The 16,655-nt window shown below is 48.2% G+C and overlaps 1 protein-coding gene and 1 pseudogene across 1 annotated transcript in view; one reads left to right on the plus strand and one right to left on the minus strand.

The window, feature by feature from the left end:
• Reep5 (receptor accessory protein 5) overlaps positions 1–16,434 on the plus strand; it is a 29,723-nt gene extending 13,289 nt beyond the window's left edge. Inside the window, exons 3-5 of the mRNA XM_032885599.1 lie at positions 2,906–3,044; positions 11,679–11,847; positions 14,158–16,434. Of these exons, the coding sequence (XP_032741490.1) occupies positions 2,906–3,044; positions 11,679–11,847; positions 14,158–14,207 (358 nt within the window). The 3' untranslated portion in view covers positions 14,208–16,434. The remainder of the gene's footprint in view (positions 1–2,905; positions 3,045–11,678; positions 11,848–14,157) is intronic.
• Positions 9,502–10,373, minus strand: LOC116884483 (annotated as a pseudogene).
• Positions 16,435–16,655: the final 221 nt, after the last annotated feature.

The following is a 16,655-nucleotide window of genomic DNA, read 5'->3' on the forward strand; positions in this document are numbered from 1 at the left end:
CCTTTTGATCCCTAAAGCACAGATCGTGTGGTTGTTAGAGAAGACTGTTATAAGGAAATCTATTAGCTGGTTCCTCAAGAGAGAAGTTAAGTGAGCTGTTCACTTTGGCGTTTGGTTATAACAAAGCCCCAGAGAGAACTATCTTCGTAGGAAGTCGTCTGCAGCCCAGTGTTTTCCAAATAAAACCTTCTTCTGCCTTTGTTATGATAAGGCACCACGCTAAGCCAGCTGGTGCCAGCACTGGTGTTTAATCCCAGCACTCAGGAGGCAGAGGCAGGCAGGGCTCTGAGTTCAAGGCCAGCCTGGTCTACAGAGTGAGTTCTAGGGCCGTTACACACAAAAACCCTGTCTCGCCCTCCCTCTGCCACCCCAGAAGCACCGTGTTTATTACAGAAATCCTTTAAAGAAGTAAACCTGCTGTCCCAGAGCTCAGGGCTGATTCTATGCTCCCTGAAACCTTTCTGGATACCTGTCGTCTGCAGCACACACAGGCACATCTTTTCTTCGTTTGCTTGTTTTGTTTTAGCACCAAATTAGAATATGTTTCTATGTTTTATGTTTTGGATGTCTTTGTTTTTATCCATTATAAATATTACAGAATATTTAAAAAGTGCTTAAATAGTCCATTCCCCTTTTAAAATGTGTTGTGTGGAGCTTCTATGGTCTTATAATTTTAATGAATTAGAATCATTTTGATACCACTCTGGCCTCTTTGACCTTCATTTTCATAGACAGGCAGGCAGGCAGACATGCATGTGCATACACACACACATACATGCACACACATGCACACACATACACATAAACCACACACATAAACCACACACACACACTAGCATAGCCAGTTATGCTAGTGCGGTCCTACAATCCCAGCACTTGGGTGGTAGAAGCAGGAGGATGAGCAGCTGAAGGCCAGAGTCAGCCGTATGGCAAATTCGAGGTCAGTTCTCGTGTATATATACTTACGTATGAACTATATAGTTCATCTTTGAGATGAAGATGCCTCTGATTTGACATTTGTGGTTCCTAATTCTGCCCTGTGAAATTGTAGGATTCCTGGCTCCCGTCTTTTCACCTTAGCTTTGTCTGTCGCTTACACAGCTTCTTTCTTGCCGTCTGCTCCAGGGAAGCAGAGCTTCCATTCCAAGAACACGGTACGTGGCTGGAACAGAGGAGAAGAAAGCCACAGTGCTGTGCAGAAGGGGTGAGGCTTTGTGTTAGCAGTGAGAAAATGCAGTGTAGGCTGCAGAGAGTAATGGTTTAAAGACCTTGGTGTGTCCAGAGAAGCTGTGAATATTTCCCGCAGGAGCTCAGAGTACAGGATCGGCGTCTGCACTAATGATGAAGCCAGGGCTATGCAGAGGGCCACAGTCGTTGGCAGCTGCTGCTGAGGTTGCTCCAGGACGCCCCTGAGTGTAGCTGAGAGCGAAAAGAACCAGAATTGTTGGCCCAATAAACCAAACAGAGGGCATTTAGATTTAGTTCTTAAAATCTTGGTGAAGGGCTTAAATCTTAAGTTCCTTTATACTCAAGAATGTTCAGGTGTGCGTTCTAGGCCGGTGGAGTTGGCTTATTGTAGTGTTAAGTTCTTGTCAGAGTTATTCTGTGCACCTTTTCCCTTTTGGCCTTCTCCCAGGAATCAGTAGCTGTCCTTCACCTGCAGCCCCTTGGAACCACAGTGGCTACTGGGGTTTTCTTTCTTGGAAGTGAGTGGGGTTGTTCTGTCAAGACTTGGAGTCTGAGATGATGGCTGTCACGTGGGCTCTGCAGTGGGATTTAAGTCTTAATGTGTTGGGGGTAGCTTACCCTGGCACCCCTGCGGGGGCCAGAGGCCAGGATGAGGTGAGGCAGGGTCTCTTGTTTGTCACTGTGTACACAGGCTAGCTGGCCAGTGAGCTTCTGAGGATGGTTGTCTCTGCCTCCCATCTGCCATGGTAGGGATGGGATTAGACACACAGAACTGAGCTTGGCTTTACATAGGCTCAGGGCATCTGGATGGCTCCTTACTTCTGTGCTTTACCCACTGAGCCCCTTCCCCGGCCTCTTTTAGTTATTATTTTTCAAGACAGCAGTGTGGCGTGGAACTTGAGATTCTCCTGCTTTCGCCTTCCGAAGGCGTGTGTCACCACACCTGGCTCCGGAGCAGCTGGCTGAGAGCATGTGGCTGTCTGCCGCCTTCCAGAGCCTGAATCTGCAGGTCTCAAGAGGGAACCAGACACTGTGTCTTACCCAACTCCTCTGGGTGGGCGGGAGGCAGCAGACTCGAACACTGGCTCAGACTTTCACTTCTGATGGTTCCCCCTCTGCCCCAGTAAGTAGGAGGGAAGGTAGAGGGTCTTCTGGGGATCTACACGTTGAGACTACAACCTTTCTCCGCTCTTTATGCTCCATGAACAATCTGTGGGCCTTGGCGTTTCCTAGTACAGGACGAGATCTCTCTGGTACCTTCCAAAAATGAGATTGTAAACCTCCTACTGTACTTACGTTAGTTAGTAAACATTAAACGCACATTTTATACCAGACACATTGCTAGTGCTGTCCATTCTGATGGCGAGCTGCCTCTCTAAGAAAACGACTCGCTACAGTGCTTGAGATATAAACCCAGCTCTGCTACTGTATCAAAGCTGCCTCGTCGCCAAGCTACAGTTTCCTCTCTAGAAACAAGACAAAAACCAGCAGCAGCAACAAAAACTACCCCAGGCTACTATGAAGTCTTAAACATTGTTTTTGACAGGGTCTCCTTATGTAGGCCTGGCTCTCCCTGGCTGGCCTGGAATTTACAGAGATCCTCCTGCCTCAGCCTCCTGAGAGCCCATGCATCGCTGGAGTTTTTGGTGTGGGAGGACAGACTGTAAACGAGTAGTGGGTCTCACTAGTTGACATTTTCTTTTGCATTGCTTTTCAGAATGAAAGCCATCGAGAGCCCCAACAAAGATGACGACACCCAGTGGCTGACGTACTGGGTGGTATATGGTGTGTTCAGCATCGCCGAGTTCTTCTCCGACCTTTTCCTGTCCTGGTTCCCCTTCTACTACATGCTGAAGGTACACTGGCATCTGCCAGCCCTCTCCTCCACTGTGTGTCTCCTCTGCCCCCTGCCTCACAGACTCCGTCTTAGGACCTCTGCACCAGGAGCAGTAGGAGCAAGGGCTTTGAGTGTTGGATACCAGTGGTTCTTGTCTCAGATTGCAGCCAAGAAGGCAGGAAACCTCTCTCCCTTCCTTTAAGGCCTTGGTTAGAGCCAGGGCAACTTGTGTCAAAGGCATGTTTGATAATTGAAGAGAACGGAAGTCTCATGACTGACACAGGCTAATCTTCATGCAGTGATGTGTGATCAACTCCCGAGTTCACATTCAGCATTCACAGTGCTGAACAGGAGTCGTTATTTTGGGGAGAAACCCCAACAATTTCCATAATAAATTTGGAGAAAGAAAATATCTAGTTGGTTGAGAATGTTATCTTGGTAACTTGGGCAGTGTGGTAGTCAGAGCTCAGCGCTGCCAAACCTTGTTTTTGGCACAGGACTAGCCCACGCTGCCAGCATTTGGAGGAAAGGCCAGGAAACAGAAACTCATTTATAAGTAGATCTCTGCGGGCTTCTGGCTTCCCCAGATGGGAATGAGAGGGAGAGAGTTGCTCATTTCATGAACATGTGGTTCTTTCTCAAGCTGTCCTCAGATGGTTGCCCAGGTGTCTACCACAGGGAGTGGATGTGATGGAACCACTGCCTCTTGTTCTCCGACTGCAGACTTTGCGAGCTAGGGAAGGTGGTGTGCCCAGCCGTGAGGGACTCCAGGCTATCCTCGGTCCCTTTTTATTAGTGCAAAGTACATATGACATAGTTTAAAGATTCAGGTCACTCTGAAAGATTCATCCGTTCTGCACTTTGCTTTAAAATAACCATTGTTAGGGCTGGAGAGGTGGTTCAGTGGTTGAAAGTGCTTGCTGCCCGCCATCGAAGAGGGCGCAGCTTTGAGTCCCAGTGCCCACAAGGCAGCTCACAACTGTCTGTGACTCCCGTTCCGGGCAATCAGGCGTGTGGAAGCTGAACACTCATAGACTGGAAAAGCTCCCTCGCTCACTCATGGCGACTTAGTCTACCATTTACGTCTCTGCCTGTAAATAAGGAGTGGCTTCCGTTTTGGTTCTGTTTTGTGCATTATTCTAGGCAAGCGCTCTACCACTGAGCTAAATCCCCAACCCCTTGTGCATTATTTGGCTCTCTGTCCTCCCCACATCCTACCGGATTCTTACAGCCTTCGTGTCTGAGTCATTCCCACTCACAGAATCACGACTTTGAAGATGCTGTTCAGTCTGTCATGTAGTTGGCACGCGTGTAGCACACCTGAAGTTTGGGGTTTTACGCTTAGCAATCGTAACTTACTATGACCCATTGACAGTTCATTTTAATACAGTTGTATATGTAAATGCTTTCTAATCTGAGGAAGCTTGGGTGCAGATTAGATGGTAGGGCGCTGTCTCGTGCTTTAATTTGTTTTTTTTTTCCTGGGCTGCAAGTCTGACCAGGGCTTTGCACATGCACAGTGCCCACCACTGACGTAGTCCGCCAGCCCCTTAGTCTTGCTTTCTTTTTTTTTTGGTTCTTTTTTTTCGGAGCTGGGGACCGAACCCAGGGCCTTGCGCTTCCTAGGCAAGCGCTCTACCACTGAGCTAACCCCCAACCCCTTAGTCTTGGTTTCTAATTCTGAGGTAGACTTTGCTCCTTGATCTCAGCCTTCATCTTAGAAAATCTGTCTGCACGTCCCTCTTCCCTGCGGTCTGACTGTCTCACATTTGCTCAGAGCCACAGCCCCTGCAGGAATGCCATGCCTTGGGGCTTCTATTTCATCCTTCGTAATTTCCAAGCCTAATTTTGTTCAGCACTTATTTTAATTTTATTTTCCTTGTGTGAGTATGTGTGACAGAGAGTGTGTGCACATGTGCGTGTGTGCGTGCACACACACACACACGCACACAAACACACTTGTGAAGGTCGGAGGACGCTGTCAGGAGTTGGTCTACTTTATCATGGGTACACACACACACACACGCACACACACGCACGCACACACACACACACTTGTGAAGGTCGGAGGACGCTGTCAGGAGTTGGTCTACTTTATCATGGGTACACACACACACACACACACACAAACACGCACACACACACACTTGTGAAGGTCAGAGGACGCTGTCAGGAGTTGGTCTACTTTATCATGGGTACACGCACACACACACACACGTGCACACACACACACACACACACACACACACACACTTGTGAAGGTCGGAGGACGCTGTCAGGAGTTGGTTCTACTTTAGCATGGGTTCCAGGAATCTGCAGTTGAGCTCTGGCCACCAGGCTTCTACAGCCCCCTCACTTCTTTGAGCGCAAAAACAATCTGTTGTAAAATCCTAAGTCATTCAGTTGTGTTTTTGCTACAACAACATGGTCTGTAGTTAATTATGTTGTTTTTCCTTAGAAACAGTGCACTCTTCCAGTATCTTATTATTTTGGTCTGCGAACCGATTTTCCTCCAAGGAATTTATAAACTCGTTCAGGCTGTGGAATAAATGACACAGCCATTTATGTCCTACTTAGCTTTTAACTGTAGACTTGACCCAAACTAGAGTGGCCAGAGAAGCGGGTCTCAGATGAAGGACTCCCCAGTCAGACTGGACTGTGGGCTCGTCTTTGGGGGATTATTTTGATCACTGATTGTTGTAGGAGGGCACAGCCAACCGTGGGTGCTCCCATTCCCCGGCAGGTGGTCCTGGGCTGTGAAGAAAGCTAAGCACCATGAGAATGAGTGTCCCAACAACAGTGTCCCCCACAGTGCCTGCTTCAAGTTCCCGCACGAGTTTGTGCCCTGCCCGCCTTCGATGACAGAAGTTGTAACCAACCCTGTCTTCCCAGGGCTGCTTTCTGTGAGACTGTATTACCACAGCAACAGAAGAAAGAAGAGGATACCTCAGTATAAAGGGGGAAGCTGCCGCCCTCGCCTGCTCTTCGCTCTGCTTGTGGCTCAGGAAGAGCGGCCATCATGGTTTACTTTTCCCTTAAGGCAGGGTTTATGCTCAGGTGACCTCAAATTACTGTGCACAGCTTGAAAGATCGTTTTGTTTTGTCTCTATAGCCCTGGCTGTCCTGGAACTCACTCTGTAGACCAGGCTGGCCTCAAACTCAGAGATTTGCCTGCTGCTGCCTCCTGAGTGCTGGTATCAAAGGTGTGCACGAGAGACACCTCCACACCACAGCCTGGCTTGAACAATTGATTTTACTTTATTTATGTTTTGAACAATTGATTTTAAATTTAGCCTCTCTCCTCTGGCTATATTGCAAAGGCCTTCCAAGATCTATATTTCCTTTTCCCCTTAATTAATACAAGTTTACACAAGGCCATTTTATACAAGTGCATATTGTATTTTGAGGATATTTCCCTTATTTTGTTTTCCAGTTTTCCTTCTACTTACATGTCGTCAGAAGGTAAATGGTGTTGTGTCTAAGACTTAAGTTTCTGACCAATTCATTGGAACACAGTAGGAAAGGTTGATCCATAAAATCACTTTCTGCAGTGGTGGCCCATACCTTTAATCCCAGCACTTGGGCTGGGGAGGCAGGTGAATCTCTGAGTTCGAGGCCAGCCTGGTCTACAGAGGAGGTTGTAGGACAGCCAGGGCTACACAGAAAAAATCTGTCTTGGAAAAAAAATCTGTCTCTGTCTCTGTCTCTCTCTGTCTCTGTCTGTCTGTCTCTCTGTCTCTGTTCTCTTCCCCTCTCTCTCTCTCTCTCTCTCTCTCTCTCTCTCTCTTTCTCTCTCTCTCTCTCTCTCGTGTGTGTGTGTGTGTTGCTGGGCCTTGGCCTCTGGCCCTGGAGCATTTTAGGCAAGCACTGTAACATTGAGCACATCTCCAGCCTTTGAAACACATTTTCTCTGGCATTAGCTTTAAACTCTGACCACAGTGGTGCCCTGACTGTCAGTTCTATCCCTACTCTTTTTTCTTTTTTCTTTTTTCTTTTTTTTTTTTTCGGAGCTGGGGACGGAACCCAGGGCCTTGTGCTTGCTAGGCAAGCGCTCTACCACTGAGCTAAATCACCAACCCCTCTTTTTTCTTTTTTTTAAGATTTATTTATTTATATGTTAGTACACTGTGGTTCTCTTCAGATACTTCAGAAGAGAGCATCCCATTACAGATGGTTGTGAGCCACCATGTGGTTGCTGGGATTTGAACTCAGGACCTCTGGAAGAGCAGTTGGTGCTCCTAACCACTGAGCCATCTCTCCAGCCCCCTATCCCTACTCTTGGATGGTGAATAGCGTTGGAGCCACAGACAGAGTTGTCGGGCTTGGATTCATTGTGTCTGTGCTGGTGCCACCGCAGCCTCGTTAGAGCGGTTGGTGTCCTCCGCCTGGACTGAAGTGGAGTGGGCTCATGTCACCTGAAGACGAGCTTGATAAAAGCATGGTTGCATCTGTGTGAAGAATGGTTCCATAGATGGAGTTCCATAGCTGGTAGCTAGATACTGCCTGGAGAGTTGAACAGTAATTAACCTTATTTTTAACGTGAGAACTGGAGAATGCTGAGGACGGAGGCAGAGAGCTGTAATTATTTTACTGTCCCAAGACAGCTAGGGAACCAGGAAGTACCACGTGGAGAGCTGGTGGCATGATCTACAGAGTAATCGCACCGAAGACAGAGCCGAGCTGTTCGAGCTGCTCCCATTGTCAGTCTTATCCTAGTTCATCCAGAAAAGAGAATCGGCCTGACTGGATTTCTCAGAGCTGGTGTCTCTGTAGGTGGATGGCATTTCAGAGGGCTCCATCGAGTGCGTCTTTAGATGATATGGTCGTCCTCCTGACAGCGGATAAAAACCATCACAGGGCTACAGAGATGGCTCAGCATGTAAGAGCAGTTCCCAGCACCCACACGGTGGCTCACAGCCATCCATAACTCCATCCAGAGGAATCCAATGCCCTCTTCTGACCTCTGTGGGCACTGCGTGCACATACGATATATACATATATTTGGGGGCAAAACATTTGTGCAGGTAAAGTAGCTAAATGTAAAAAATAAAAAGAAACGATTTTCCTAAAACCCTTCAAAACAGAAAAGGACTCAGACGTGCTTAAGCTCTGAAACAGGTCCTTTTGATTATTACTTTGGTCAGCCATTAGTGTTTAACCTTGGTGCCTTCTTTTGATGTGAATATATATCTCTGTGAATAATTTATTCCTGATAATGAGACATCCTTTGTTAACAGAAAAAGAGACTAGCCAGAAACACACCCCTCTCCTTTCTCTGAGGTTTCAGAATTCTGTGCTGGAGTCCAGCAAGGCATGAAAGGGTCCCCAGGAAAGGCAGTGATGGGGCGAGGAGTCGGCGGTGAGACAAAGTTTATTTATCTTTGTCAATTCTTCTGTCTATAACCGTTTGCTAATAAAGGCCAAATGCCATTGGCTTCTGTAATAGACTCTTTCTGTTAGCATCAGGGGATTAGAAAGAAAGGAAAGCAGAATTCTTAGGGCTCCCTTCTCTCAGGCTCAAGGACCAGACAAGAGCCTTGCACTCATTATCTTGTTGTGAACCAGGAAGGAAAGAGGGGAAAAGAAAGAAAATATTTTACATAGGCAGTGTACACACACACACACACACACACACACACACACACACACACACACACTCACATTCACACTCTGGTTGGACCTAGCTCATCAACTCCACAAGTGTTCTTGCATACTTACGTGCATACACACATACCTACACACGTGCGTACATGCAGACAGACGTATACATATATACAGTTGGTGGTTGGTACAGAGCCCCAGGTGCCACACTTTACTTCTCTCTGGCCTTCTTATAGTTTCTGAGACAAATTTCTTTAGAAAATTACCTTATAGATAAAATGTTACACAAAGGGGGAGTCGCAGAAGAACAGTGTTTACATTAAGGTCAAAGCAACAGTCTCAGGTGGCCTCACTTGATCATGGTGCACCCCTGTGGCTTCATCCTGGATCTGACCTAGAATGAATGTTTTGCCCTGATCACAAGCGTGTCCCAAGCCTGTTTCTCTCTTTAGTGTAACTGTGAAAGCTCATTCATTCACTATATGCAGCCTTCACGTACTATTTTGAGGCGAGCACACTTTATTCTTTTTTTTATTGGATATTTTATTTACGTTTCAAATGTCATTCCCTTCCCCGTTTCCCAGACATAAGCCCCCTATCCCACCCCCCTTCTTCTATATGGGTGTTCCCCTCCCCAACTCCCCCTTCTCACCCCTCCCCACATTCCCCTACACTGGGGGAGAGGGTCCAGCCTCTTTTATATATATATATATATATCAGTTATTTTATTATATAAGTACACTGTAGCTGTCCTCAGACACACCAGAAGAGGGCGTCAGACCCCATTACAGATGGTTGTGAGCCACCATGTGGTTGTTTCAGGAAGAGCAGTCAGTGCCCTTAACCACTGAGCCATCCTTCCAGCCCCCCCACTTTATTCTTCTTTCTTCAGTTTAAATCTTTTATTTCATTAACTTAAAGGTGAACAAAATGTGTATTCCAAACCTTATTAAACATATATATCTGAAACATGTTTATACGGAGGACAAACAGAGTATTTCAAGTAACTTATGGGACAGTCATTATCTGTTAAAAATATTCTTTCTTCCACACACACAATTTTTCTTTTTACATCCAAAAGCTGGATGCAAACTTGTGATGTAAACTGACTTCATTGTTAACTGTTGAAGATGGGAGACACACGTTCACAGCTCAGTTAAACAACAGAACAAAAAGCCGTTCCCTCACACACAAAGGTGCCACGTCCCTCCCAGCAGAACTGCACACTGTACGTTCACGCCACATCATTTCTTCTTCTTTCCTTTCCCTTTCTTACTCCCCTCTCCCTGCTGAAGACTTGGGTCAGCACCTCCTGACTTCTGAGTCCTCGTTTTTAGCTTGGGTATCATTTCTGCTACGTACAGCATCACCGACTTACGTGATGGGAACTGTACAAGACAGAGGCTGCCATCTTCCTGTTTGAGCTGTACCCGGACCCTGCCTCTAACTGAACATCACGATTCCATTCTCTGGAGTACATTTTGTTTTTCTCCAGAAACGCATTCAGTCCAACTGCTGAACACACATCCTGAATCTCAGTAGCCGTGGAGTTTTCTACAGCCTTACTTACGGGGATCCGCCTCCCCTCAGCTATGGTCTTCTTACTATTTAAATATTATTTATTAGATGCAAATAAACCTGTCCTGGTCGGCCGGGGACCGCGCGGCAGCGCATGCCATCTCCACCGGAGCCCCTATAGCCTCGCCAGCCCAGCAGGCCGAACACCAGCGGGAAGTTGACTCGGACCTCGGAGCCCCCCACTTTATTCTTGATTCTAACTTTATTATATCTTTCTGGCAAAACAACTAAAGCCATCTCTTCAAACTTTCTTCCTAAAATTATTTGAATCAAGTGAGGGAGTCTTTAAATCATTAATTCATCTAAACAGCATTAATTCACGAAGGTTCATCTTTGTGTTGTTCTGTAGGAAATCTGCCCAACAGAGATGCCCAGGCATCATTAGACTGTGTAATAGTGACAGGAAAGGGCGTATCAGCTGCAGAAGCAGTCCTGGGATGGCGTCTCTTGGGACCTTGCCTCTCAGAGCTCACCCATTGTAAGCCATGGTGGGCTATCTAGGAAGTCACCTGACAGCCTTAGCCTCTCCTCAATGGCTCATGGCAGTGTTCCCATGCTGGCCTTGATCTTGTATGTTCAAGCGGTCCTCAGCCTGCTGCTGAGTGGCTGTACTCAGCTATAGTTAATTTAATCCCATGTGTGCAGGGTATGTGTGTGCTCACCTGCGTGTGCTCCCCACCAGCCTTTTACATGGTGCTAGATCTAAACTCACATCCCCGTCTGCCCAGCCCTGCCTTCATTAATATTTTATCAGCGGTTCTTATTTTAAGGAGAAGGATTTCAGGCAGACAAGATGGTGGAGTACAAATTGTGCAAGCTTCCCACCCTGAACTTGATTTCCAGAATGTACAGCTGAGGGAGAGAAGTGATTCCTGAAAGTTAGCCTTTGACCTTCAAGTGTGTACCTGCACTCACACGCATGCCCCATATTTCAAATCATATATAGCACGCACGCACGCACGCGCGCGCGCACACACACACACACACACACACACACACACACGTATGATGGGTTTCCTCTCTCCCTGTGTCCCATTGGTACTTGTCTTATTTATCGATCTATTTATTTTAGACATGGTCTCACGTATCCCAGGTTGGTTTCTCTTCCCTGTGTAGCTGAGGGTGATCCTGAATGTCCCGCTTTACCTCCACACAGCGATGGAGTTATGGGCTGGTACTGCCATGCGTAGCTTCTGTGGGGCTTAGCCCAGGATTTTGACTGTGTTAGGCCAGCACTGTGAGAACGGAGCTGTGGCCCCAGCCCCTCGTCTTCTCTTCTCTCTTTCTTTTGAAGCACAGTCTCCTCATGTGGCTCAGGCTGCTTCGTTCCTCGTTGCGAAGCCTCCCGTTAGCCCTTAGCAACGCTGGTTACGCAGGTGGAGATGCCAGAGCACTGCTCCCCCGGGTGGGGAGGGCATGAATGGAATCCCAGCGTGCCCACTGCTCCCTCTCACCAGCATTCTGTGCCCTGCAGTGCGGCTTCCTGTTGTGGTGCATGGCGCCCAGCCCGTCCAACGGGGCTGAACTGCTGTACCGGCGTATCATCCGTCCCATCTTCCTGAAGCACGAGTCCCAGGTAGACAGTGTGGTGAAGGACGTGAAGGACAAAGCCAAAGAGACTGCAGACGCCATCAGCAAAGAAGGTGAGGCTCAGGGACAGCTTGTGCTCTGTGGAGGATGCCATGCCCTCGGCTCAAACCACAGGCGCAGTGGACACCTGTCCTCCCCCGGTTCCCCTGCTCCCTCCTCAGTGACATTCAGTGTGGCCTTCAGTCATCATTTTAGAAAAGCGACTTCCACCACAGGCCAAGAATTCAGAGTGAGCTGGGTAGATGGCTATGTATCCCTGCAGGTTGGCCTGCAGTTAGCAATCTAGAAAACGCCCCAAAGACTCGCCCGAGGCCAGTCTGCTGGAGGCAGCCGTACAATGGAGGCTCCTCTGTCTCAGGGGCGTCAGGCTGAAAATTAGGATCAGCTGTCGTGAAAATGTCCTGACTCAGACTTGAAAAATCAACAGAGAGGAGACCTCAGGGTAGATTGTTCAGGAACTGCTTGTGGGGACAAAAAACTTGGAGGTAGAAGCCATGAAAGAAACAGAGGATGGCGGGAGCAGGGTCGGCCAGTGGGCGGCGCAGACTGTGTTGCTGGAGCGGTTTGAGCAGAGCAGGGTGACTGTGGCCGCTGCATGAGGAGCGGACTAAGGGGATTTAGCTCAGTGGTAGAGCACTTGCCTAGCAAGCGCAAAGCCCTGGGTGGGTTTGGTCCTCAGCTCAGGGGTTGGGGGATGTAAAGAAAGAAGGAAATATACAGTCTAGCTAGGATGTTGCGATCTGGCTAGAGATGGTGGCCCTGTGATTTGTAGCAGTGACAGTAAAGTAGCTACAGTAAGTATGAGAGTCTCGATGGCTTGTTAAGGTGGGGACGGTAGGATTTGCTTATGAATTAGGCTGGGAGTTTGAGGGAGAAAGAAGCCAAGGCCAGCAGTGATAGCCTGAACAGGTCAAAGGGTAGACTCGACATTGAAGTGGGAAGACTGGGTAGCAGAAAGACGGCATCCGGTCCTGGGCAGATGTCGGACATGTCTGTTAGGTAGACACCTGCGTGGAGCAGTCAGAGAGCCACTCGATAGGATGTTGAGAGCCCCAGGCTTACACTGAGGGTGTGAGAGATGAACGCCAGCCTGGAGAAGTTGATCAGGGTAGCAAGAAGGCCAGAGAGTAGTGTCCAGTGAAGTGTCCTTCATGCCACGTGCTGTGAGGTTAGATAAGAGGATGACTCCAGGACACGGCTGTCAGACTCAGCAGGGAGGAAGGATTAGTGACTTGAAGAAAGCAACTTTATGGGCACTGGGAACAAACACCTGATCGGAGAGATTTGAGGGACAGGAGCAGTGTCATGGGAGAACAGGGTGATATCTGTGGGGAGGACACAGGGACCTTTCGTAAGGTAGGAGAAACAGCAGGTTTGAACGTGAATAGGAATGGTCATAGAGGTCACAGGGTAAGGGCAGGGGAGCTACTACCCACAACCAGGTCCTCAAGCAGAGATGGCATAGTGTAGCACAGGGTGAGTGGCCAGGGCGGGACCTTCTGTGAGGAGGGGAGTGGGGTCGGTGTTAGAGACGCTGGTGGCCAGTGTGCAGCTGGGAGTTTGACTGCTCAGTAAGAGGGGACGGGGACGGGAGGGTGACGGAACAGGAGGCGGCATGGGTGCTGTTCGGGGAGGGTCTGGCATATGGGGTATACGTGAGTATTCAGGTATCACGGGTCATCAGATCTCTGTCTCAACTGCTCAGGTCTAGCTTTGGATCTAGAAAGCAGACCCCAGTAGGATTTAGAAATTAAGGCTGGAGAGACGGTCAGTGGTTCTCTGATGGTTCAGGGTCAGTGGGGATCTCCCACACAGCTGGCTGAGAAAGACTGGTTCCCTCCTTGATGTCAGCATTGCCTGGTGATTTGGAGGAGGCTGTAGGACGCCTGTGGACAAAGGGGTTCCTTGGCTCTCACTGGGAGACTCTGGGCTCCATCAGAACCAGCTGCCATCTGGTGTCTCACTCTGCCCCACCCTCTCTCCACCGACACCGACACTTCCTGTTTTGGGGGACAGTGGCTCAGCAAGCAAGTCTAGGTGTGTGCAGTGTGGAGTTAGTCTGTCCTAACTCTGGCCACCATGACAGTCGCTGCTTTGATGATTGAAGGAGACAGGACAGATGGTCCTGGCGAGGATGTCATACAAGCCTCGAGGCTGGGTGACCTTCAAGAATTCTGCTTGCAACTAAGGAGGCGCCTTGTCCATTTCCTAGAAGCCCTCTTAGCCTTGACCACAAGCCTTGGTGTGTTCTCATCCCCACACCAGTCACCCGCCTCAGTCACCCCCATTATGAGGTGGTCAGGGAGGGAGGATGGAGCTCCCATTATAAAAGCTCTTGATACAGTTTTCTTTTCCCTCAACAGTCAAGAAGGCTACGGTGAACTTGCTGGGCGACGAGAAGAAGAGCACCTGAGTCCTGGCTGGGCGGCCCCTCCCCCACTCGCCCCCTTAGAGCTCCGTGTTATGCTAGGGACAGTGGCACAGGCGTTGGATAATGTTGCCTTGGAAACTTTCTGATGTATTAAAAATGGAGTGTGTTGTAAGGTGTTTTGCTTTTATTGTCGTATATGTAGGGAACGTTTTCATTTAAATCTAACAGAGTGGGCAGTACCTAAATTTTTTAAATATGAGTCTGAAGACACGTCACTATATTCCAGGAAATACAAACCGAGATTGGAAATCTCTGTCCGTAGGCCCTGTGCTCTGCTGGGCTCACCTGCATGCGTCTTCCTGTGCTTACAGTTCGGAAACCTTTGTGTTGTGCTTCACGCGGTGTATGATTTTATATAGTTCTGTGTTTTAATGTATCTGTGTATATACATATATATGGAAAATGTTATAGTTTGGCTAGAACATGCGTAGTGCTTGTGAGAAGAGGCCAAGGAAGGTTGCAGACACCACCTGTGACCTGTGAAGCAAGACCCCCCTGCCAAGGCCGGAGTGCTGTCGTGATGAGTGCGCTTCCAAATACCATTTCAGAAAGTGATACAGATTAGTAAGACAGCCCATCCCCCAAGACAGCCCATCCCCCAAGACAGCCCATCCCCCAAGACAGCCCATCCCCCAAGACAGCCCATCCCCAAGACAGCCCATCCCCCAAGACAGCCCATCCCCCAAGACAGCCCATCCCCCAAGACAGCCCATCCCCCAAGACAGCCCATCCCCCAAGACAGCCCACCTCCCAAGACTTCCTGCCTCCCATTGCTTACCTCAGTTTTAAACACATGGTCCCGTGTAGCCCAGGACAACTCTGAAGTCCTGATCCTCCTGCTGCTTCCCCCTCCCAGCTTCTGCTCACTGCAGACTGGTGCCCCATGGTGGCTTACGTGTGCCGTCTTGTTTGTGTAAGCAGCACATTGTACACTGACAGCATCCAGCTCTAAGAGCAGTTCTGGACAAGTGAGGGGCAGCGGCGGCTGGGATAAACTTTTCACTCTTTGTTTTTATGGTCAACCTCAAGAGGTCTCCCTACTTTATAATTTGTAATTATTAGCATTCCCTTACAGACGCTTCAGTCTATGTTTCGTTTAAGTGACCGCCTGTCAGAGTGGCTTGCTGGGTCAGAGGTTTGGATCTAAGAGTCTGTGCTTTGCACCTCAGGCCAGCTTTTCAGCCTTTGACTACAGGAGCTGTCTGCCAAAGCCAACAGCAGGAGTTATCTTCAGGACAATGGGCAATGATTCTCCTACAGATGACTCAGATCACAGTAATATACAATATTAACAATACAAAATAAGAAGCTCTGGTCCTAACATAGTACGGGTCACAGGGTTCGTTTTCCTGGGAATACTAGTAATCATTAGGCATCTTCTGACTTAAGGTGGGGGGATCTTTTTAGAAAATAAAAACAGTTGTTTATAGAAAACCAATTGTTAGGTCTTAAAAATATTTAGGTCCTTATAAGTAAAAGCACGTTTTTCTTGTTGGCAGAGTGAAAATTAACGTGACAGTGTAACCTATAGGAACAGAGTGTTAATATACAACATACTCTATGTGAGGGGATGGGCAGGCAGGGACTCACAGTTACTTAGAGGATCTTGGTGGCAACACTGCTGCAGTGAAGTAAACCCCAAAAGCAATTTTGCCCTATCAACCCCACAACTTTCACCAGAGCAGGCGCGGGGAAGTCATTACTTCTAGCAGCTGTTAGTAGGAGAAATCATGAATTGACTTCTGCCTGCCCGTCCTTCCCAAGTAAAACAGTGTCATGACTACAAGTGTTGACAATGAGCTGGCTGGAAACAAGGTGTTTATTTGTATCTGAGTGGTATTTCAAAGACATACAAAGTTCCAGAATTCTTGCTACACTTTAAAGCTTGCTGTTGTAGGGCAATTCTTTCCTGTCAGTCATTTGGACTGCATTGCTGCTGTTGTGGGGAAGAATCCTCCATCCACATCTCAGAAAACAGTCACCGCCTAAATAAAATATCGCCTGGCCTCAGATGTGAATAGGAGTGCCCGGTCCTTACTTACGTGTTCCCAGACTCCCCTGGCTGCCGTACCTGGAGAGAACACTGAACTCTGTGTGGACTGTTCCTTCCTGTGCGTGTATCTCTGACAAAAGTTACTGACTGGACAAAGTGAGAATGAGAAGAATTACAACATATACTCAAATAAAGATTATGTTTGTGGTCTGTCAAGATATCTTAAAATGTTTTATTAACATTTAGTATGCATGCGTGTTCTCGTTTGTGTGCGTGTGTTCCTGTGCGTGCGTGTGTGTGTGTATGAGTGTGTGTGAGTGATATGTGGGCATACACATCATAGTGGAGGTCAGAGGACAGTTCGGTTCTCTCAGACTTGGTGGCCAGCGCCTTGTCTTACAGCGCCTTCTCTGGCCTCAGGATGTTTTGCCATGTTG

The sequence above is a fragment of the Rattus rattus genome, chromosome 15, assembly GCF_011064425.1.
Source record: "Rattus rattus isolate New Zealand chromosome 15, Rrattus_CSIRO_v1, whole genome shotgun sequence".
Lineage (NCBI taxonomy): Eukaryota > Metazoa > Chordata > Mammalia > Rodentia > Muridae > Rattus > Rattus rattus.